This window comes from Lithobates pipiens, unplaced genomic scaffold (assembly GCF_037356315.1).
Source record: "Lithobates pipiens isolate NorthernLeopardFrog02 unplaced genomic scaffold, aLitPip1_a1.2 Scaffold_13, whole genome shotgun sequence".
In the NCBI taxonomy this organism is placed as follows: domain Eukaryota; kingdom Metazoa; phylum Chordata; class Amphibia; order Anura; family Ranidae; genus Lithobates; species Lithobates pipiens.
Genome location: NW_027507718.1, coordinates 274,735,879 through 274,760,715, shown reverse-complemented (window position 1 = coordinate 274,760,715; position 24,837 = coordinate 274,735,879). Strand labels below are relative to the sequence as shown.

The following is a 24,837-nucleotide window of genomic DNA, read 5'->3' as shown; positions in this document are numbered from 1 at the left end:
CTGTGAAAAATTGGTTAGACCTTTTACTTACGTCTTATACTATTGCATAAATGACTTGGATACCCTTTGTTAAAGGAGGATTTTTTTCTCCATCTACATGGCTTAATTAGCTGAGCACCCATGCAAGAAATACATTAAGCGGTCGCCCTTTGAAGGTGAACCCCTGTTTTGTAAATCAAGGAGATCATAGGGGTGTGAGTACTCTTCTCACACAGAAAGAGCTTGTGGCTGTACCAGTAATATTTAGCAATAGGAGGACATGGAGGGGGATTATTTTCCACTGTGTTTATACCCACATGTATGACTTTATAGTCTTTTGGACTGCACAGTTAAAGCGGTAGTAAACCCGCAATTTTTTTTTTTTTTTTTTTAAACCTGCAAAGCAAAAGGCATAATGAGCTAGTATGCACCGCATACTAGCTCATTATGAAATACTTACCTTAGAACGAGGCCCCGACATCTCGCCCGATCCACGCCGAGGGAGCCGACATGCTCCCTCGGCGTCTCTTCCGGGTATCGCGGCTCCGGCGCTGTGAGTGGCCGGAGCCGCGATATCGTCACTCCCGCGCATGCGCGCGGGAGATTTAAATCCGGCCGGACGAGCGCTGCCGGATTTTCACGGAGAGAACCCCCTTGTGCGCATGCGCCGCTGCAGTCAGCGGCGCATACCGAGGGGAATATCTCCTAAACCGTACAGGTTTAGGAGATATTTTTTTTACCTACAGGTAAGCCTTATTATAGGCTTTCCTGTAGGTAAAAGTTAAAAAAGTGGGTATACAACCACTTTAAGAAAAAGTAGGACATTAAAGTGGTTTTAAAGGCTCCATGCATGAAGGTTAAGAAACATTTTCTGTGCAGAAGACACCCCCCCCCCATACTTACCCGAGAGCCATACAGATCCCGCAATATGCAGGAGTGTCTTGTCTCAGAAAAACAAAATGAAAAAACAAGCCTTTAATATCACTTTAAGAACAGAACTGAAATTGAACCTGCTCCATAGAGCACACAATCTCAGCCTGCAATGGGGAGGGACAATTGAGAGCAGGATCAACCAGGTATATTAAACACTGCACAAAACGAATGCTATAATTATAGTATAGTGTATTTCTGAGTATGAACATTTATTATATAGCATACAATGAGAGTTTTTCTTAGTCTGGGTTTAATGGCACTTTAAGGTATTTATCATTTCTTCCAGTCTATTGAAACTCAAGAAGATTTAAGGAGTACTCAAGAGGAACTTCAGCAACAGAGAGACAGGGTCAGTGAATTGATGAAAGAGATTTCCTCTTTAGAACAAAAGGTATGTTTTTTACAATTAGGTTTACATTTACATGTTTTCACACAACATAAATTTAGTTTTTTCACATTTTTCATATTTCACATCTTCTTTCTTCCAGTCCTCTTCAATAGAGACGGAACTGTATGAGACAGCAACTGCTTTGAAAGAAGTTACTAGTGAGAGAGATGATCTTGATCAGTGTAAGCAGAAGCTGACTTCAAAAGTGGAACAGCTTTTACAACAATTAAAAGACAAAGAACTGGCTTTATATCAAGCAGAAAAGGACAAGTCCGAGGCCTCTCAAAAAATACTTGATCTCTCCTCTGTGCTAAGTAGCATGGCAGAGGAAAAGGACCTATTAAACTGCTCCAAAGAAGATGTAGAAAAACAGGTAATTTGCAGATGTCTGAAATACCATCCCCAGCTTTACATGTATTTCACATAGACATAAGCTGCCCAACCTGTGGTGCGTTAGCAATGCAGCCAAGGCTCACCATACATTTTTACAATCTGTCCAATCCATTTTAAGTTTACAAAAACTATGTAATGAGGACCTACCTAAAGTATCCAGTCAGGCAGACCCTTGCACTACATAGTCGTTTGTACAATCTTCTTTGGATCTACTATCAGATTGTCATGCATGGTAAGCTTTAGTCTTATGCTAAATTACCTTAAATAGGTACTGTCTTTCACACTAGTTACTTTATATAAACTTTTATGATGTAAAAAATGGGAGAAGATCCCCATACATGCTGTCTTTTTGAAAAGAGCATGGCTGTCCAGGGTTCTGCCCAAACGGCCATGTCATTCATTGACATTGTTCTGTAAATGAATGAACAACTACTGTCGGCTTGAAACTGACTGCCCATACAATCTACTGGCAAACAGCTTACACTGGTGCAATGCTTTTTAGGCTTTTCTTAAAAAAAAAAAAAAAAAAATTATATATATATATATATATATATATATATATATATATATATATATATATATGTGTAAATTAATAATTGTGTGACCTTATCCTTTAACAAACTGGAGCAATACAGACGCACAAAGATTTATTTACTAAAAGTTAGGGAGAGTGCAAAATCAGGAGCAGCTGTGCATAGTATCCCAAATTATCAAATTCTAAACAGTGCACTTTATTTTATTTTTTTACTTTTATAATTGCGGTTATTTTAAATTTGCATTTGTGAAGGACTGTTTAGTAGATATTGATGGAGATTTATTTTGTCAATTTTTATTATTTAGTTTTCTGTTACCTGTGGGGAAAGAGATATATATATATATATATATATATATATATATATATATATATATATATATATATATATATATATATATATATATAATGTATGTGTGTGTATATATATATATATATGTATATGTATGTATGTGGTTATATAAATATCCCAGATGGAAAGGCCAATGGGAGTTGGTTTCCTTTACTGAGCTGAGGAAGATTTGACAGTGAATTTTTGGATGTTTGAATTTTCAAACATTTTGATTTGTGTCTTTTTAGTCTGTTGAAATGCAGAATGATCTTAGAAGAACTCAAGAAGAGCTTCAACAGCAAAAGCAGAAGGTAGAGACTTTGACAAGCGAGATTTCCCTGCTGGAAGAAAAGGTATGCAATACATAAGGCCATTAATTACATTTACAGAAATTTTCCACTTTAGTTTTAAAGTATGATTTTTGTTTAGGTCTCCTCGGTATGGCAAAAATGCAGCAAGTTTGTTATATCCGGTATAATAATGTACAGTAAATGAGGATAGACAAAGTGCAGTAAAAGGTTTCTAACAAACAAAACGGACCTCACACTGACCTCTTAGTCTAGAGTCTAGGTTCACACTTGTGTGGGTACAGCAACGTAGCCATTAAAATGGGTTGCTGTGCCTGTGGGAGACATGAGGGAAAAACTTTTTTTTTTAAATGTGGCCACAAGAATCTACATGGTGCTGTGACACCATTAAATTTTGCGCACTCAAGAACATGGCACATTTTCTGATGTGCAGGAGTGCTATTAAGATTTAGAGGAGGTAAATTTCCTTTACTGACTTGTACTTCTAGGTAAGCCTATAATAAGGCTTGCCAATAGGTAGTGTAAATATTTCCTAAACGTGCACCATTTAGGAGATATTTACGTTGCATGCAGCCAGGGACTTCACTGGCACATGCGCTCTGAAGGAACGACCACCCATGCCATTTCTTCAGTGCAGAGAACAGCGGCTCCCACGCGCATGCAGGAGAGTGACGTTATTGCGGCTCTGGCCAGTCACAGAGCCAGAGCTGGCGAATCTGGAATCAAGATGGGAGCCATCGCACATTATGAACGTTAAAAAAAACAAAACTTCCAGTGCTATACAACCGCTTTAAAGTCATTCTTGCATGTGCAAAAGAGCAGTGCATTTTGCCCAGGAGTTGGGAACGGTTTCCAACCCACAAAGATGTGCCCCTAGCCATTAAATTATGTTATACTGACAGCGCAAACTACAGCCTCCCACCTGAAGCCACATCTCAGCCCATTTTGTTAGAGCCGATTACTAGCGTGAAGCATGAGCAGGGCTCCTGGGCTTCGGCACCAGGCTAGTTACACCAGTCTGGACTGAGAAGGCTACGGGCAGTTAGAAACATTGTGGACGATCTCCCTCACTGCTTTCAAACACTGCTGCCCAGGCCTTAGGGAAAAGAAAGGCAAACTATTGACTGGGTTGGTTTAAATGCATGTTATGTTGATCTGCCTAATGTTTAACACCTATGCAATACACAATAAATCGAGTGAAGAAGTGCTCTCTTGATGTATACACTTGACTTGGTAGGGTGTGTACCTAAACACTATATATGTTGCTAAAAGAATGAATAAAAATCATTCACCAAAAATACAAAATTAACATCTTAAGGATCCACCTTTATTCTGAGCACTGGCACTTTATTCACTGTTTGATATCTTTGGTGAGTAATATTAATATCTTTTGATATTTTTATTTAATTATTTTTAGATAATAAATGATATTTATATAAAATATACACAGTGTGGGTGTGAACAGAAAGTATTCAGACCCCCTTACATTTTTCACTCTGTTATATTGCAGCCATTTGCTAAAATCAGTTAAGCTTTTTTTTTTTCCTTATTAATGTACACACAGCACCCCATATTGACAGAAAAACACAGAATTGTTAATATTTTTGCAGATTTATTAAAAAAGAAAAACGGAAATCACATGGTCCTAGGTATTCAGACCCTTTGCTCAGTATTTAGTAGAAACACCCTTTTGATGTAATACAGCCATGAGTCTTTTTGGGAAAGATGCAACAAGTTTTTCACACCTGGATTTGGGGATCCTCTGCCATTCCTCGCAGATCCTCTCCAGTTCTGTCAGGTTGGATGGTAAACGTTGGTGGACAGCCATTTTTAGGTCTCTCCAGAGATGTTCAATTGGGTTTAAGTCACGGCTCTGGCTGGGCCATTCAAGAACAGTCATGGAGTTGTTGTGAAGCCACTCCTTCATTATTTTAGCTGTGTGCTTAAGGTCATTGTCTTGTTGGAAGGTAAACCTTCGGCCCAGTGTGAGGTCCTGAGCACTCTGGAGAAGGTTTTCGTCCAGGATATCCCTGTACTTGGCTACATTAATCATTCCCTCAATTGCAACCATTTGTCTTGTCTCTGCAGCTGAAAAATGCCCCCACAGCATGATACTGCCACCACCATGCTTCACTGTTGGGACTGTATTGGACAGGTGATGAACAGTGCCTGGTTTTCTCCACACATACCGCTTAGAATTAAGGCCAAAAAGTTCTAATTTGGTCTCATCGGACCAGAGAATCTTATTTCTCACCATTTTGGCGTCCTTCAGGTTTTTTTTTTTTTTTTTTTTGCAAACTCCATGCGGGCTTTCATGTATCTTGCACTGAGGACAGGCTTCCGTTGGGCTACTCTGCCATAAAGCCCCAACTGGTGGAGGGCTGCAGTGATGGTTGACTTTCTGCAACTTTCTCCCATCTCCCGGCTGCATCTCTGGAGCTCAGCCCCAGTGATCTTTGGGTTCTTATTTACCTCTCTCACCAAGGCTCTTCTCCCCCAATAGCTCAGTTTGGTTTGACAGCCAGCTCTAGGAAGGGTTCTGGTCATCCCAAACGTCTTCCATTTAAGGATTATGGAGGCCACTGTGCTCTTAGGAACCTTAAGTGCAGCAGAATATTTTTTTGAAACCTTAGCCAGATCTGTGCCTTGCCACAATTCTGTCTCTGAGTTCTTCAGGTAGTTCTTTTTGACCTCATGATTCTCATTTGCTCTGACATGCACTGTGAGCTGTAAGGTCTTATATAGGTGTGTGGCTTTCCTAAAAAAAAAAAAAAAAAGTCCAATCGGTATAATTAAACACAGCTAGACTCAAATTAAGGTGTAGAACCATCTCAAGGATGATCAGAAGAAATGGACAGCACCTGCGTTAAATATGAGTGTCACACCAAAGGGTCTGAATACTTAAAACCACTGAAATTTCAGGGGTTTTTTTCTTTAATAAATCTGCAAAAAATGTCAATTCTGTGTTTTTCTGTCAATATGGGGTGCTGTGTGGACATTAATGAGGAAAAAAAATTAACTTAACCACTTAAGGACCAGGCCTCTTTTTCGGACTTGGTGTTTCCATGTTTAAAACAGTTTTTTTTGCTAGAAAATTACTTAGAACCCCCAAACATTTTATATTGTTTTTTTTCTAACACCTTAGAGAATAAAATGGTGGTCATTGAAATACTTTTTTTCACACCGTATTTGCGCAGCGGTCTCAGAAGCGCACTTTTTTTTGGAAAAAATTCACTTTTTTGAATAAAAAAATAGGACAACAGTAAAATTAGCCCAATTTTTTTTATACTGTGAAAGATAATGGTATGCCGAGTAAATTGATACCCAACATGTCACGCTTCAAAATTGTGCCCGCTCATGGAATGGCGTCAAACTTTTAACATCAAAAATCTCCATAAGCGACATTTAAAAAATTCTACAGGTTGCATTTTTTGCGTTACAGAGGAGGTCTAGGGCTAGAATTATTGCTCTCGCTCTACCGATCGCGGCGATACCTCACATATGTGGTTTGACCACCGTTTTCATATGCGGGCGCTACTCACGTATGCGCTCGCTTCTGTGCGCAAGCTCGTCGTAACGGGGTGTTTTAAAAAAAAAATTTTTTTTTCTTATTTATTTTAACCACCTTCAGACCGGACCATTTTGCTGGTAAATGACCAGAGGTCTTTTTACAATTTGGCACTGCGCTGCTTTAACTGGTAATTGCGCGGTCATGCAATGTTGTACCCAAACAAAATTGGCGTCCTTTTCTTCCCAGAAATAGAGCTTTCTTTTGATGGTATTTGATTGCCTCTGCGATTTTTATTTTTTGCGATATAAACGTAAAAAGACCACAAATTTTGAAAAAAAATGATATTTTCTACTTTTTGTTATTAGAAAAATCCAATAAACTCAATTTTAGTCATACATTTAGGCCAAAATGTATTCAGCCACATGTCTTTGGTAAAAAAAAAAGTCAATAATTGTATATTTATTGGTTTGCGCAAAAGTTGTCACATCTACAAACTAAGGTACGTTTTCTGGAATTTACGCAGCTTTTAGTTTACGACTGCCTATCTCATTTCTTGAGGTGCTAAAATGGCAGGGCAGTACAAAACCCCCCCAAATGACCCCATTTTGGAAAGTAGACACCCTAAGGAAATTGATAAGTGGCATGTTGAGCCCATTGAATATTTTATTTTTTTGCCTCAAGCGATTGAATAATGACAAAAAAAATTTTTTTTTTTTTTTTTTTTACACAAAGTTGTCACTAAATGATATATTGCTCACACATGCTATGGGCATATGTGAAATGACACCCCAAAATAAATTCTGCTGCTTCTCCTGAGTACGGGGATACCGCGTACGGGGCCCCGAAAACCAAGCACCGCCTTCAGGCTTTCTAAGGGCGTTACAGTTTTGAAGGCCATAAAATGCCAAGATGGCACAAACCCCCCCCAAATGACCCCATTTTGGAAAGTAGACACCCCTAAATTTAGGGGTACACTAGTGAGACTAGGTAATAAATGGCGGGTGCCCTGAAACTATAAAAAAAATAACTAACCAACCAGCGTCACCTGTAACAGTTATATGGTGATCACTGGTGAAAGGGTTAACTAGGGGGCAATCAGGGGGCTTTATGCGGTAGTATATGGGGGTCCCTGGCGCTATAAAAAGCTGCGGCGAACCTAAATACCTACCTGCCTAACTAGCGTCACCTGTGACACTAATACAGCGATCAGAAAAACGATCGCTTATTAGGCTGGGTTCACACTGGAGCGATGCGGGAACGCCATGAATCTGCGGCGGGTTCCCGCATCGCATGCCTCCCGGCGGCAGTTCACACTGCCCTATGCGAACTGCTGGGAGTGTCAGTGAAATGTTAATGACACCCCCAGATCAGTTCGCATATCGCAGTGCGATCTGCAAACTCGGATCGCATGGTGTGAACACCCATGCGATCCGATTCTGCTGCGGACCAAAAAAAGGGTCCCGTGCGAGTTTGCGGCGGGTGCGACACAAATTCAGCCATACTATCTGTATGGCTGAACTCGAATCGCACAGAGATCGGATGTGATTTGCACTGCAGTGCGGTGCGAATCACATTCGTTCTCATAAACCGCTGCAATGTGAACCCAGCCTTAGTGACACTGGCGACGGGGGGTGATCACGGGGTTAAACCTTTATTGGGGGGGTTAGGGGGGCACATTAGAACTAAAGGGGGCTAACCCTAACTGCCCTAACAGTTACTACAGTCACAAATGACACCAATGCAAAAAAAAAAAGCAATTGGTGTCACTGTGACTGGGGGGCAGGGGTAATTGGGGGGTGATCGGGGGTAAAGGGGGGGGTGTGAGTGTGCCTGGCATGTTCTACTGTATGTGGGGTGTGTTGGTGCAACTCACCGAACCTCTCTCCTCGGTGCCGGAACGAAAACTACCGACACGGAGGAGAGAATACATCACTTCCTCTCCTGTGTTTACATTACAGGAGAGGAAGTGATGTCACCGGACATTTTCATTCGCCGGGAGCGATCGAGAGGGGGTGGCCATGAATGAATGGCCGTCCCCTCGTCCGGGATCGCTCCCGAACGAATACCGACCGCCGCAGGCACCAGGCGGGGGCCCGATCGGGCCCCCGACCGGCGGGCAGGCAAGGACGTACATGTAAGCCCTTATGCCTGCCCGTGCCATTCTGCCGACGTACATCGGCGTGCGGCGGTCGGCAAGTGGTTAATTTATTTTATTTATTTTTACACTTTTAAAAAAAAATAAATAAAATGGATCACTTTTATTCCTATTACAAGGAATGTAAACATCCATTGTAATAGAAAAAAGCATGACAGGTCCTCTTAAATATGAGATCTGGGGTCAAAAGGTCCTCAGATTTCATATTTGGGCTAAAATGCAACAAAAAAAAAAAAAAAAGAAAGAAAATCTGACATTTAAAAAAAAAAATATACCTTTAAGAGGTATGGGCGGAAGTGACGTTTTGACGTCGCTTCCGCCCTCCTATGGTATAGAGACGAGTGGGGGCCATCTTAGCCTCACTTGTCTCTATGCCCAGCAGACGGAAGGACCCGATCGCCTCCGCCACTACCGACGGCTCCGGTAAGCGGCGGAAGGTGCGGGAGGGCGGCAGGAGGGGGGGTGGCACCTCTCCCGCCGCCGATAGCGGTGATCTCGCGGCGAAGCCGCCGCGGAGACCACCGTTATCGTACAGCCGACCGCCGCCTGAAGAGATGGATATCTCGGTTGTGGCAGCAGCTGCTGCCGTTACCGAGATATCCCTCTTCAAAAATAGGACGTACATCGTCGTGCGGCGGTCGGCAAGTGGTTAAATGATTTTAGCAAATGGCTGCAATATAACAGAGTGAAAAATTTAAGGGGGTCTGAATACTTTCCGTCCCCACTGTGTATATATAATGTATATTGTACACGATTTATATAGCGCCAACAGTTTCCGCAGCACTTTACAATGTATAGGGGAACAACACAATTACAGTACAGTTCAATACAAAAGTTACAGGAGGGCCCTGCTCATAGAGCTTGCAGTCTAAAGGGAGAGGGTGGTACAAAAGGTAATGGCTGCAGAGAGTGATTTGATGGTGGTGGCTCAGGGACAGTTAGGTGGGTGAGGGATAGGCTTCCCCGAATAAATGAGTTTTCAGGGATCTCCTAAAAGTGGACAGGGTAGGGGCTGATCGGACATACTGGGGCAAGGAGTTCCAGATAGGAGAGGTTCTGGAGAAGTCTTGAAGGCGAGCATGGGAGGAGGTAACAAGGGAGCAAGAGAGCAGGAGGTCCTGGGAGAGGAGCAGAGGGGACGATTTGGGCGATATCTGCAGATGAGTTTGTTGATGTAGATGGGAGGATGTTGTGAATGGCCTTGTATGTTATGGTTAGCATTTTGAATTTTACACAGTGGGGTAGGGGAAGCCAATGAAGGGTTTGGTAGAGAGGAGCAGCAGTCATGGATTGGTTAGTGAAGTGTATTAGTCTAGCAGCAGAATTCATAATAGACCGAAGGGGGGAAAGCCTGCTTAAGGGAAGGCCATTAAGGAGAGAGTTGCAGTAGTCAAGGCGGGAAATAATCAAGGAGTAAATGAGTTGCTTTGTGGTGTCATCAGTCAGGAAGGGTCGAATTCTGGAGATGTTGGTGAAGGCGGCAGGATTTTAGCCAGTGATTGAATATGGGGACTGAAGGAGAGCTCAGAGTCGAGGATTACACCCAGGACCCTGGCATGTGTGGAGGGACCAATGGTTGTCAATTTTGCTATTGAAATGGTTGGTAATCTGTTTGTGGGTGGGGGCAGTGGGGGGTGAAGTAAGGAATTAAGGGTAGAAAAGAGTTGAGGTTTGGATCAGAGGGTTTTGATGAGTGTTGTAATAGGTTTGTTTAGCAGTGTGGAGGCAGGAGTTGTATTTGAGAAGGGCAGATTTGTAGAGGGTAAAGTCTTGCAGGGATTTAGATTGATGCCATGCTCGCTCAAGAGCACGGCTGTGTCTCTTGAGACTTCTGGTGTCGTCTGTTTGTTTGCCAGGGTTGTGCCAGATGGGGCCTGGTTCTGCGTGTAGAAAGAGGAGAAAGTATGCCTAGGGAGGATGACAACATGGTGGTGTAGATGGAATTGGTTAGGTCTGGGCAGGACAGGGGTGAGATTTTTGTCATAAAGGCAATCAGTAGCAGCGTGAAGAAGGGAAGGGTTGAGGTTGGGAAAATTTCTGCCGGTAGTGGTTTGTGGGTTGGCAGCATGGGATGTAGGAGATGAGGAGAGTGTGAAACGGATAAGGTTGTGATCAGAGAGAGGAAATGGTGTATTAGAGAGATTGTAGGGACTGCAGCGATGGGAGGTCGAGAGTGTTGTCGTTGGAGTGAGTGGTGGTTTGTGTCCATTGTCTTAGGTTAAAAGAGAAGGTGTGTGTGTGTGTGTGTGTGTATATGTATAGTGTTTGGGTATACACTCCGAGCAGGTATAGAGGTTAGCATGGTTGTTATCTGTGCAGAAACTCACTTGTATTATATTGCATACACATTTTTATATATTTTTGGATGTTCTTTCTTTATGTTTTTCTTCTTGTTTTTTAATAGTGTTCTTCACTACAAAAAGAATTGCAAGAGCATGTTACTCTTTTGAAAATAGCTGTTGAGGAAAAGGAACTGCTTGAGCAGGCAAAGCAAAAACTATCATGCGATATAGAACAGCTTTTGGAGTCTTTGAAGAGTAAGGACACCATGCTGGAATTAACAGAGGGCGAAAAAAGGATAGCTGCCCAGAAAGAAATTGAACTCGCAGAGGAAGTGAGAAATCTGTCGTGCCAGATAGAGGAGCTTCAGCTGTTTAAGGAAAATTTAGAAAAGGAGGTAATTTATCCATTTCTTTGAGTTGATCACGGACCTTTCATTCCTTGCTACATAAAATAACCTGCTACCCTTTATTGTGTAACGTTGGATATCAAACTGCAATAGAAAAAATCATAAAATGGGTAAATATTAAAGTGAATCCTCTTCTAGTCTCAGTTTCTGGCAAATCATCAAATTCTTTATTTTAATTAATTTTAGACTTCCTTAGAGGGTGGCTACAAATGGTCTCACTTTTTATGTAAGAATGTAACCATCTCACTTGCTCATTCCCAAGACTGGCTAGACAATATAGACTATGGGATTTGTAGTGTTCAGAGCACATGACCACAATATAACATACACTGCTCATTCCAAATAAATGGAGCTGAGAGGGGAAAAGGTGACGTTCAGGATAAAACAAGAAACAGTTTAGTGAAAAATAGATGACAGAGCCATTAAAGTGGTTGTAAAGGCAGAAGTGTTTTTTTTTTTTTAACTTGATGCATATGCATTATGATAAAAAATCTCCTGTTTCGCGCCAACCCAGACATAAAAAGCTCTGCCTGTTCGCAGATGATATCTTCCTCTCCTCTCCACTAATTTCCTCCCCTAATATTCTCAAGACCTTAGACAGCTTTGCAGCAATTTCAGGCCTAGTGGTCAATCCACAAAAGTTGAAAGCACTCAACATTTCTCTAATACCTTCAACCCTATCCCAACTCCAACAGGTCCTACCATTCTCCTGGTCACCCCATTATATTCCCTATCTTGGCATCAACTTGACCACAGACCTTGTGGAATTCTACTCATCCAACTACCCTTTGATGCTGACACACCTATCTAACCTTATGTCCTTTTGGTCCACGTTGCCCTTGGCATGGCTGGGCCGCATCACTGTAGTTAAAATGACCATATTGACGATTATGCTTTATCTATTCCGGATCTTGCCCTTCACCATCCCATCACACTACTTATGGATGCTACAACATTGTACGCTCTGCTACATTTGGGGCAACACTAGACCCCGTATTGCCAGAAACATCCTCTTTCTTTCTAAAACCAAAGGGGGCCTGGGAATCCCCAACTTTACCATATACTTCCAAGCCGCACAGTTAGCCCAGCTGCCCAAATACCATGCGACACAGGAAACGCCACTGTGGGTCACAATAGTCTGTAGATTGCGACCCAATATCAGTAGCCAACCTACTATGGCTTCGCCGACGTGATCGCAGATCCATATGTAATCTTATCACCCAACATAGCTTAACTATCTGGGATAGGCTCAAAAACAAATTTGGCTTCCAAACCCCCCATAACCCACTCTTGTCATACCTCTGCAACCCAGTTTTTTTATCCCGCTTGGATTTTCTGCATGTCATTCAATAAAGAGGTGGTCCTCATCCAACCATAGGTGGTCATTATCCAACCTTATTCGAGCATACAATTTTACCACACCTGATACATTTAAGCTATATCTGTCCCTATACGAAACTCTGTCTCCTGAACATGGAACTTTTCTGTTATCTCCAAATTAAACATTTCCTTACTCCCTGCCTCCGCAGACACATCCTTGCCAGCAGTGTCAACATTTGAGCGCACATGCAACAAAAATCCACATGCCCGAGGTTTCATTTTCGACTTCTATGCTCACCTACTAGACCCCCCCCCCCCCCACTCCATACTTCACTTTACTATGCAACTAAATGGGAGAAGGATTTGAGGCTCCAACTAGACATCAAAGACTGGTCAGATAAATGGGAAGCCACCAAAGCGGCCCCTCAAAACATTGTAGCGTTTGGAGAGGGACTATAAAGTCCTCATGCGCTGGTACCTTGTCCCTGCCTGGATTTCAAAATACTTGAACACATACACTCCCCCCACTGCTTTTGTGGCTGCACAAAGGCAGGCACCCATTACCACATTTTGGACTAAAATTTTCCATATCCTCTCCACGCTGTTTAACAGCTCACTAGACCGGAAACCAGCAACGGCCCTGCTCAACAAAAAAAAACCCTTGGAAGTGACTCTCCTACAATTTAAACTTCTCCTGCAGGTTACCAGCGCGGCAAAGCAAATGATCGGCAAGGCCTGGAACACTCCTCATCTTAACACTATTACGACCAAAAAAGGAATCACCAGAGCCATGATCCATGCCAAAATAGAAGTCGTTTTTTGGGATAGAATCCCAAAATACAAACGCTTGTGGCAGCCGTGGATAGATCACGTCCTCCCCCCAGGTTTTGACAAATCTCTATTGTCCCCTTGAGCTCCCCAAAAATATAACCTCAGAGCCACTCTTGTGTAGATGTTTAATCCCATCCTAAACCCCCAACTCCCTCTCCCCTCCGACTTCCCCCTATATTTCATGTTTAACCTCTCATCACTACCCTCACCCCCTGACATTTCAGACATATTTTTCTCTCTCCCCCTCTTTCCATCTAGCTTACAAACCATGTTTTTATCTACCTTCTCTTTTCACCTGTCGGATCTCTTACTGGTTCCCCTGATTCAGGATAACCCATTCTAAGAAAGGTGATCTGTTCTGATCCCAACTACATCTGATGCTCCAGGAGTCAGAATGTTAAGATGTGCATAATATCCCCTCTCACCCCCAACCTCCTCTACCCCATGGTTCGCCAACTCCCTCTCTTTACTCCATATATTAGATGCCCCTCACATACTGAGTTTCATGTTACCACACACAGATATCGCCTCTCTGAGGATTCTCTCTTCCTTTAAATTCAGTGGACGTCTGCGGCATCCCTTAACTTCCAGTACCATGATACTTTGCAATTATATTAATATAAGTATTAAATGTTTTAGCATTATTTTTTCCTTGCACATCTTTGTGGGCTTGCGACCCAGCCAACTACCTGTTGCATCTTTGTTTATCTAGTTCTGACTCCCTTGTCTGGGGGCTCAATTGTACCTATTCATACCTCATGTATGTCTCCTTTATACCCTGTCAATAAAATATTTGAACAAGAAAAAGCCTTCTGCGTGCAGCAGCCCCCCAACACTTACCTGAGACCCCTCTCTATCCAGCGATGTTGTAGGATCGTCTCAGCCGTCCGGGACTCCCCTTCTCATTGGCTGAGTCAGCAGCGCAGCACCATTGGCTCCCGCTGTAGTCAACCAATGAGAAGAGAGAGGGGGCAGGGCCGCAGCTCAGTGTCTGAATGGACAGCTGCTTGCTGTGGGGTAACTGGTCAGGGGCCAGGAGAGCCGAAGAGGGACCCAAGGAGAGGAGAATCCACTTCAACAGAGGAGAGAAGTAAAGCATGTTTTTATTTATTGGGCAATAAGGATACTGTTTAGTATTGCTTAAAAGTGGTTGTAAACACATAAAAGAAAAAAAACCTGTAAGACAAAGGCATAATTAGCTAGTATACATCGCATACTAGCTCTTTATGAAATGCCTTAGATCGAAGCTGTTGCAGCAGTCCCCGCACAGCGCTGTGACCTGAGTTATTTCCGGGTTCAGGGGCTCCTGCGGTATGATTGGGCAGAGCTGCAATAGCGTGGGAGCCGCCGGACACGGCATGGCTCCCACGGCATGGCTCCTGAAGAAACGGCACTGGCCCGTTTCTTCAGCGCACATGTGGCAATGATGTTGGCACATGCGGATACGGTGAATATCTCCTAAACTGTGCAAGTTTAGAGGCTATTCACGGTACCTACAGGTAAGCCTTATTATAGGCTTACCTGTAGGTAAAAGTAGTGCAACAAGGTTTACAATCACTTTAACCTATAATAAATTTTAAAATATCGTAAACCTTCGCTTTTACTCCTTATGGCTCAATCACACAGCTGTAGGAAAAAAAAGCATATTCCCTCTGAAATGAGGGAAAGCAAGTAGATAGTGACAGGCTACATCATATGTCCCTTTTTTTTTATTTGCCTTTTGTAGCATTTTAGGAAGTAAAGCACCTACAAGTGTTTTTCCCTGAAAAGCATTACCTTATTATAAGAAATATTGAAAAATCTGTGTATTACACTGGTTACTATGTCTTTCCTCCTAGCCAGGTGTGCTCCTTGTAGGCTGACTTAAGGAAACTTTAGGTTTACATGATTGTGTGCTTTTTTTGGGGGGGGGGGGGGGGGCTTAATTTTTTTTTAGATCTTGAGAACATTTTGTATAGTTTATGGAATACATTGAGCATGTGCCACTCTATTTACAGTTGATACTCTAATTTTATCCCTGAGATCCAGGCTAAACTATATGGAGTAGTTTAACCTCATGTGGTCCTTTCATTTTGTAGTATATATAATTGCATGTGTTGGAGATGAGGTGACAATCAAAGGCTAAATAACTCTGCATTGAAGCAATCTTGTGTTTTGTATTCCTATGTAGTACTTGGTGTTTAATAGCTTCACGTAGACAAACTAAAAGTTTGTCTGAGCTGCTATCTACCTTTTACAGTTAAAGAATTAAATTGTCCTATTTTTCGAAACTAGCATCTGATCTAATTTAAACTGGTATTTCCCAAAATGTGGGTAGCGATATTTCATCAGTAAACCTGTATAGTGTCCATAACAACTGTAATAAATGTTACCACGTGTACTACCCATTTCTGATTGTAATACGTTCCTCTCCACACATTTATCTCTGTGTTTAGTGGATCTTAAGCTATTGTAAGCTTCTACTCTGCAAATGAAACAAGGTGTTAATATATGTGCTATAATGTGATCACTTTTTATTGACTATGTAGGCTACTAAACTAAAGGAGGACTTCAAGCAACTGCAACTTGAGCATGCCACGTTCAATGAACAAGAAACCCAAAAGTCTGCCAGATTAGAGGAATTGACATTGGAGGTTGAACAACTGAAGGAGAAAGTTACCTTTAAAGATGCAGGCGCTCAGCAGTTAGAGACAGATAAGGCTGATCTTCAAAGACAAGTTCAGCAGTATGAGCTGGAAGTGGCATCTCTCCACCAGGAACAGGAGCAGTTCCAGCAACTGTTGCAGAGGGTCCGAGGTGAAAAGGAAAACATTTATACAAATCTACAAGATCAGGAGAAAGCTGTAAGTTTGCAACTTAATACCTGATTCCACTGTACTGTATGCAAGCTTACAACTATTTCTGTCCTTTTAGTGCTTTTGCCAGTTTATTTTTTATTTTTTTTTTCCCCCAGCCACTGAGATCTTATTCCATACAAATTTTTATGTAGTAGTTCATTCTTCAAATGGAGTAAAGAAAACTGCGCTACCCTAGAAAAACTAAAATTACAAAAAAAAAGGCTGCATTTTAAGTGAGATAAACACAATAAACAATGTAGGAAGAAAAAACTGTGCCAACAATGAGTCCAACAAGGTCCAGCAGAGGGTAAATATCATCCAAAATAGGTATCGGACACAGTGAATCAAATCATTACAGTGTCTAGATAGACCATGTGGTCTGTAGAATCATACAGCATATAAAAAGGAAGGGGACCATAGCATAATTCCGTATCACAAGAAAATATATAAAAAAATGGTTGTACATTAACAGATTAAAACATGTAGAAAAACTGCACACCCTCCCAGATGCGTTTTATCATACGCAGGCATTTTCAATTGAAAACTTCTGCATATGACAAAACACATCTAGGAGGGTGTGCAGCGACGTCACCGCATTGATGTGAAAGAGGAAGGGCTTCTAAATATGCCGGCATTTTCTACATGTTTTAATCCATTAATGTTTGTAGGTGCAACCGTTTTTTAAGACATTTTCTTGTGTTCCGGAATTATGCTATGGTCCCCTTCTTTTTTGATATGCTGTATGAGTCTACAGACCGCATGTTCTATGGAAGGAGCTTGGCATTCTGCACTACCTGTGAGAGGCATCCCCTGAGTTTTTCATTTCTGATGTCAGAGGCCATGGCTGGGTGATGGCCGAATGCTGATTTGGGCTTGCCCTCTGGTAAGCGGCTTTCCATATGGTGGTGGCTCTCCTCACTTAATGTGGATCACATAGGTGTTTTACTCAATCATATATATGGACATATGTTTTATCTAGAGACTGTAATGGTTTGATTCACTATGTCCGATACCTATTTTGGATGATATTTACCCTCCGGTCTGCTGGACCTTGTTTGACTCATTGCTGGCACAGTTTTTTCTTCCTACATAGTTCATTCTTCAATACTGTGGGAACAATGTATTCTGGATCACTTTTTCCAGTGATATTGAGATAAACGTTGATTTCAGAGTAATGCTTGACTAATTCTTCATAGAATAAAGTGAATTTGTAGGTACCATTCAGTTAAAAAATTGTGATCATTTGACAGGTGCTCAAAACCCATCTAATTTTCTTTTTCATTTCTAGAATGAACAGTTAAGGGAATCGCTGACAACCTGTCAGACAGAACTTGAGTCTGTCAAAAAGCAGAGAGATGAAAGTAAAGACCATGTTACTGAAAAAGTAAATGAAATAAATACGATGTTACAACAGTTGTCCTCTCTGCAGCAGCAACTTCAACAACTGCACCAGGTATATGCTTTCACAATATTCTTAATTTAAAGCGGAATTCTCCTTTTAGGGCTGAAGCTCTTAATTGTGCAGCACAGGACTTCATATTCATGTCTACTCATGCTGCCACCTTCAAGTGAATAGACACTGTCCAAAAAAAAAGGCAGAATCCCTGCCTCAGGCATAACCCTTCCTAGCTCAGCTAAGCCTCAGTTTTTAGTTATGATGTGCCTACATGCCCTTAAGATTTTCCTCTTAAGGGCATGTCCAGATTCCTGGTACGTTACTGTAATGTCTGCCAGTCGGTGCTGGATCCCGGGGCAGCGAATTACACGGTAATGTGTATCCAGTAACTTTACTGGCAGGGTGCTGTAGGCCCTAGGGGTGCACAAACTGATGAGTGAAGGTTGGCCCCGATTTTAATATAGACCAATGTGGTAGTTCCCCTTGCAGTACCTTCTGGGTTTGTTTTTCTGGGGCGTTTTGAGCCGTTTTTCCCCATGGGGCAAAATCTAGTGGTTGCAGAGTGCAGAAAGGGTGGCCCTGCATGCCCCCATTTTTCTGGTCCTAAGCATAGCACATGCTCATTTTGCGCTCTCAAGCCTACACAGCATGAGAAAATCTTATTACATCACACTGAAACTTAGCCCACTGTATGGCACTCTGCCTCCAGTCTGCAGTTGCACCCTCTTCTGTGCCAAGCACAGCAAGAATTGGGACATTTTTCTACTGTGGCAACTGACACATGGGTGTTCTGACTTAGGTTGAGTGGCACAGTTCTCCACTTCCTTTTGTGTCAAGGGAGCAATTTTCTCCAGCCATATTTGGACTGCATGAATAACTCCCGGGGTTCTCACTGACTTAGAATGTATGAGATGCAAATGTGGGTGCTCTTTTTTTGCTCCTCTCCTTCTGAGGCGAGGATGAGGCATCTGAGGAAATTCCTTAGAAAGAGGTGGAAGCAGTTAAGAATATGGAATCTGATAAAGGAGTCTTCTCAGGAGGCATCTCGGGGTCCAGGGCTGTCTCGGACACTTCTGGTTCATGTAGTACACTCTAACCCCCGGAAATACGGACATGCATGCATTCCTAATGGGATAGTGGGTGTCTGCGGATGAACCAATATCGTCCGTCTCCACTATTGTCCGGTTCTGCAGACGGAGGAAAATACTATTTTTCTATCAGTCTGCAGAGTGGATCAGATGAACACAGACGGACGGTCCGTGTTCATCCAATCCCCCATAGAGGAGAGCGGAGAGCTGACAGAGCAGTCCCTGCACAGTGTGCAGGGACCGCCCTGTCATCCGCCGGCTCAGCGGGGACAAACGTAGCGATCCCCGCTGAGCAAACGGATCATCACGGGGCAGATCATTACGGATCCATCCCGTGTGAAAGGGGCCTTAAAGTGTTACTAAGCCTAAAAATGTTTTTAAACAAACAAAACATTTTTAGATTTAGTAACACTTGACAGACTGATTTTCTATTTGTTCTGCCTGACGGTGCTTGTAAGAGTCAGGCTGCTTCTTGATCCACAGTCAAAATGTTTTTTTGCCTTGTTACATTGCCCACCCCCTCGTGTTCAGTGCTTATGGGAAACCCCCCCCCCCCCCCCCCCCATGTAAGATTAGGGGATTTGTGGTTTATCTGTTACATACCCTTTGATGCAACGGTTCTCTGTAGCCTCATTGCGTACTACAAAACTGACGCTGGGAGGAGTTGTATAGTCCAAGTCTTCTGCTTTTTTATTTCTTGACCAGTGTCCATTCACCTGAAAGTGGTAGAATAAGCTAACTAGTCATCAATATGATGTCCCGTTATGCACTCCAAGAAAATGATTTTATAGGACAACCAAAAAATGTTTTTTTTTTTTGCACATCACAGTGCAGCTTTAAGAATCTTTACCATCAAGGTTATGCGCCACCTACAGGTGACTGGAAACTGATAAGCTAAAGGCTTGTGGGGTTCTGTACATATGCTTTACTTGTCTTTATTATTGGCAATTGCCTGTTGTGCTGCTTTCTGCTGCGCCACCACGTTCTATGTGCTCTACCAGGCTGCTACATAACCGTAGTGGGGCTCAAGGTGGTCCGGGAGGCTTTCGGTATTAACTGGGGAGTCTGCGTTTGCTTTCTGCCCCCCGCCTTTCATTATGGATGCCCAGGCGTGGATCGCAGTGCGATCAATGACATCCCAAAGGTGTAGCCTTTCCTCTTACTGCTCCCCCCCCCGAGTGTCAATTTTGTCTGCCTAGCTGGGATGCAACATGGTTTCCCTGGATACTGTAATTTTTGAACAGATTGCATAGCTACACAATCGTTTATAAGAGCAGAATGTGGTCCCTCACTAGTTAATTGTGGCTTCTTACAGGCATGATTTGTACTAATGCATTGCCGTGACTTTATTTCAGGAGCTAAAGGATGAAAGGATGAAAAACAATCACCTTAATGAAAAAGTTGATGACCTAGAGAAAGAAATTAGAGTACTTCATTTATTGCAGAATGAGCCTGTACAAGAAGAAGATGAACTTGCAGAACGCACTGAAAGTCTACAGCAAAAAAATCAAGAGTTTAAGGTAATACCCTTTAGGGAAGAAACCTTTTTTTCATTGTCATCTGTGTGGCATTCCATTCACCAAAGACTCTTGTGAAACAAAACCTGTGTCTTGTTGCAGGATCTTATGGTGACCATTTCCAGTGTGTATGCTAATCAACACCATTTATTAAGCAACCTTTCAGTGGAGCTTCAAGATGAAGTTGAAGCACAGAAGCAATCAATGGGTGCTATAAAGGAGTCAATGTCTTCAACGCATTTGAAATCCTTTGAATCCCTACAAACTGAATACTTCAAACTGAATTCTCAGATGCAGACTCTGCTCAACAAGTTTAAGGTAAGTTGAGCATTCTGCTGTCAGAACATAATCCATACTAGTTAACTGTGGCTGCCAAAATTCTGGCGTTACTTTACCAGCATGTGCTGACTGTCTACAACTTGCTGGAAGCAAGCCTGTTTTCCTCATGGGAATGCTTCTATTTTAACCATTCATACACGTTTTTTTTTTTTTTTTAATGGCTGATGTACTTTCCTGTTTGTTAGGTCATATATAGAAATGCTGCTGTCAAGGAAGAACAATACAGTTTGGTGAATGGCTATGATAATGAATTGTGTGTAGTACAGAAGAAAAATGATGAGCTGCTGTTGCAGTGCCAGAGTCTAGAACAGAATGGCACAAAGTGGTCTGAGAGTGCAGCAGAAGAGCTCAAATTCTGTGAACTTGAATTCTTAAACCACCTCATCTTCAAGAAAATGGATGTCTTAAAGGTAAAGCATAAGCTGTTTGCTTCCTAAACAACTGATTTCTGGTGCTGTTTTAGCTTATGATGTGTGTTTTTTTTCATTCTGATATACAGCGTGTGGAAGATGGATTTTCAGAGGTGAAGATCTCTCTGAATAGTGTAGAAGGAGACCTTATAGAAGAGGTGAAATGTAAGAAGAAGTTCTTGTCATGGCTGGAAGAGTGCAGAGGTTTACACTTGGATGTGAAGCATTTCAGTGAGGGTATCATTCAAGAAAATAGGAGAATTTCTGGTCTTGTCCAGCTTTTATCTAAGAAATTAAAGGTAAATTGGCTATAAAGATGCACTTTTAAATGCATCCTCCAGTCTTCTTCCCTTTACGTTTATAGAATATCATAATTGCTCGGCTCTTTCGTTTCTGAAATAGCATAGTGTGAGCAGATAGTCTTGGGTATTTTATTATTTTTTATTTTATTTCTTTAAAGACCATTGTCCAGTCAAGAGTAAAGCAGGACACAGTGGCATATCTAAAACAGCTTGATGAAGTTTTACAGGAGAAAAAAGAGAAGAACAAAGAGCTATTGCACAAAAGGCAGCTTTTTGCTCCATCTGGGGATTCCAACATTCTGGAGGAGGAAAATGCTCGATTGTGTGAGAAACTGAAAAATCTGCAGGCAGAATTAAAGGTAATTCTTTTCAAGACAGAAGTATTTTTATTTCTATTAGTTTTGTATTATTTTTCTAGTCTATTGATGGAAACAGGAAGTCATATGCTGTCAGGTTATCAGTATTTCTCAATTCCAGTTTTCAAGGCGCCCCAATAGGTCATGTTTTCAGGATTTCCCTCAGATGAATCAGTTTTACTGACTAATTACTAAGACCGTGAAATTGATCAAATCACCTGTGCAAAATAATGGAAAGCCTGAAAATATGACCTGTTGGGGCACCTGGAGGACTGGAGTTGAGAAACACTGGGTGGGTTATACTGTCGCTTATTGGTGAAATAGAAACTGATGAGCAAACAACTGGCAACTGTGTGCCATTCCAGGATAAACCCCTCCCCTACTCAGCATTCCTTAGTTTTTTTGCTGGTATTTTAGAAGGATGTGCATCTTTTCTTCTGCTCTGCCTGAAATTCATTCTAATTTGTTTTCTTCAAACAGGATTTTTTTCTTACATTGTTGCTTCAGCTGGTCTCTTCATACGAGACATCTGGTTTGATGTTCTCTTATCCTAACTTTGGAGTGCCAGACCCTGCTGGACTGGATGTTGCATGGCCACTCTGGAAGTGACATTTAAGCCCCTGTAGCTGTGTCACTAGAAGCACCGCTGGGCACCTTCGAGTTTCTGCAGGTTTAACGCAGAAAGGGGTTCTCAGTATGGGACTGAGAATTGACATCATCCACCAGTTGGAGTGTCACGTGTCACTCTTCTTACCACCATTGAATGTAGAGGAAGCAAAGCTACGTGCTTTATACCCAAAGTTAGTTTCATCCCGCCATGTGGCAGCACCATGCCTTTATCTAGACAGGGTATGGTCCAACTGCAGTGGATGACACCATCACGTGCTCCTTTAACAAATCCAGGAATGTGTTGGGTTTTTTGGGGGGTTTTTTTCAGTACATTTTGAGGGCATTGACATAAGAAGCCCCCCTTAGCTCTGGCTGGTGAGGTTGAGTCCCCTGCCTTGTCATCACATAGGACTTTAGTACAGTCTCTCTGTGATGAGATTCCCTCAGGCTCCTGCAATACCTCAGATCGGTTTGTACAGGAGAATGTTTCTAAATGACTCTAAATCATCAGGGTTGCCCCTGCTCACCTAGTATTCCTCCTCCGTGCTTTGGCTCCAGTGTCTGCCCTAGTACCTTCTCATGGTATCCCCATTAAGGGACACAGACCTCCTGTGAAGAGATGGTCCTAGGTGGTGGCATTCCCCTAAAGGACAGATTGCCTGCAAAGACATAAAAAATAAAATGCCCCGCTACGTACCACATCTGACTGTTAAATATTTAGCACAAATAATTGAACGGTCTTTTTTTTTTTTTTTAACCAAAGAATTACAATATAATTTTGTAAAAAACTTTTTATTACATCATTTAAAATTACATATAAACTGTCAATAACATTAAAATATCCAGGGAATTATTCCAAACATATGGTCACAACGCTTGAACCTGATATTTACATCATATTGTGTGTCTCTAAAATTCAACAATCCATTTACGTTACGTGTAAATGCTTCCTGAGGACCTTCACTCACAATCAGAAGAGTATGACCTAGCTTAACAATAAACATTTGTTACAAATACATATATTGTACTCATGAAACATAATAAGTCAGAAAATATACACTACAACCTGACAGACACAAACGGGCAGAGCAATTAACAGAGAGCTCATCATGCAGCTGGACAAGATGTTTCATCACATTAGCACTCCCAGATTTGTGAAGGAAGGCATGTTCTGGATGCTGTGTAACCCCGAAAAAAATAAGTCTCCTGTCCTTGGGAGATAGAGGAATCAATCAACCTTGACACTTCAAATTGTAGCCACTTGAGCCTGTCAGTACTAGGTTAAGGCTAACAAACAACAAAGGAAATAGAACTATACTATAAATACTTAAAACAACAAAAACATTTGAAAGGGTACAGTGCCTTTTAAAATAATTGCTCAGATTTTTTTTTTTTTTAGCTTTTCATTATTTAAAATAACAAACCTGTCAATTGCCTGCTCTGTACAATGATTTTGCAAGGGTCCACCCCAGATCCTTCTCTTGCCGGTGTCTTGTAAAATACTGTCCTCTATCAGATACTGTCCCCTGCGTACTGCGCATGCGCAGTACACAGGAACACAGTTTCCGAAAATTACAGAGGATGAACGGCGCCTGCGCCGTGAGTCCTGGTTCTATCCCCACTATCCAAGTGGACATAGAGTTAGAATAAAAAAGAGGCGAGCGGAGCGAGGCCGAGCCCGAAGCGTGGCGAGCGAAGCTCGCCCGCGAGGGGCCCTCTAAAATTCTCAACCCTATGTCCGCTTGGATAGTGGGGCTACCTCCTCCACTCACGGCGCAGGCGCCGTTCAGCTTCGGAGTTTTTCCCGAAGCTTCGTCTGCTCCGTACTGCGCATGCGCAGTACGGAGCGGACAGCATTTGATAGGCGGACTCTATTAGGCAGAACACCGGGTCTCCCATCTGTGCTCCTGGCTCCCCCCCCTTTGCAGAGCACTCCCATAGCAAGTGGCTTGCTCATGCGTGCTCGCTCCTAAGCCCTGCTCTGTGTGTCCATTGAGGCACACAACAGTGCTCGGCGATGCATTCAGGTTTAAAAAAAAAAAAAACTGCCTTTTATAGCTACTATAATGCTTTTTATGTGCTTTTGCAAATATAATTTTTCTCTACTTTTATTTGTGTAGAAAATGCAGTGCAGGATTCAGCAGCTTGAAAATGAGGTCACTTCAGCCAAAGCAGATGCCAAACAAAAGGGTGAGAAAGCATCACGTTTACAAGAGAAGCTTTTGTCAAGTGTCACAGAAACGGCGCTTTCTGAAATGCAAGCTAAAGTTTCTGAAAAAGAGAAGCATCTTGAGACTGCCCTAAAAGAAATAAAGGCTCTCCAAGTAAGTATGTTTTAGTCTTCACTCTTTTAAGAGTTCTGAGTGGTTTTATTTGATGTAAGTGAATCTGAAGTTTCAAACTGTTTAGTGATGATCACCTTCCAAATCACACAGCTATTGTGTAATATAGCTTTCCCAAGATAAATATATCTATGTACAATGTACATACAGTGCCTTGAAAAAGTGTTCATATCTCTTGAAATGTTCCACATTTTGTCATGTTACAACCAGCCCCCTTTTACTCCAATACCCCTAACTAAAATCTAGTGGAACCAATTGCCCTTAGAAGTCA

General features: G+C 42.1%; 1 protein-coding gene across 5 annotated transcripts in view; it reads left to right on the top strand.

The window, feature by feature from the left end:
* The window catches only part of CENPE (centromere protein E), a 151,581-nt gene that overhangs the window by 108,238 nt on the left and 18,506 nt on the right, over positions 1-24,837 (top strand). For all 5 annotated transcript variants that reach the window (XM_077476655.1, XM_077476653.1, XM_077476656.1 and 2 more), the window contains 12 exons: positions 1,199-1,303; positions 1,401-1,673; positions 2,805-2,909; positions 10,935-11,207; positions 15,899-16,213; positions 17,496-17,660; positions 20,047-20,211; positions 20,311-20,526; positions 20,733-20,957; positions 21,047-21,256; positions 21,418-21,618; positions 24,345-24,548. In XM_077476655.1, the coding sequence (XP_077332781.1) occupies positions 1,199-1,303; positions 1,401-1,673; positions 2,805-2,909; positions 10,935-11,207; positions 15,899-16,213; positions 17,496-17,660; positions 20,047-20,211; positions 20,311-20,526; positions 20,733-20,957; positions 21,047-21,256; positions 21,418-21,618; positions 24,345-24,548 (2,457 nt within the window). The remainder of the gene's footprint in view (positions 1-1,198; positions 1,304-1,400; positions 1,674-2,804; positions 2,910-10,934; positions 11,208-15,898; positions 16,214-17,495; positions 17,661-20,046; positions 20,212-20,310; positions 20,527-20,732; positions 20,958-21,046; positions 21,257-21,417; positions 21,619-24,344; positions 24,549-24,837) is intronic.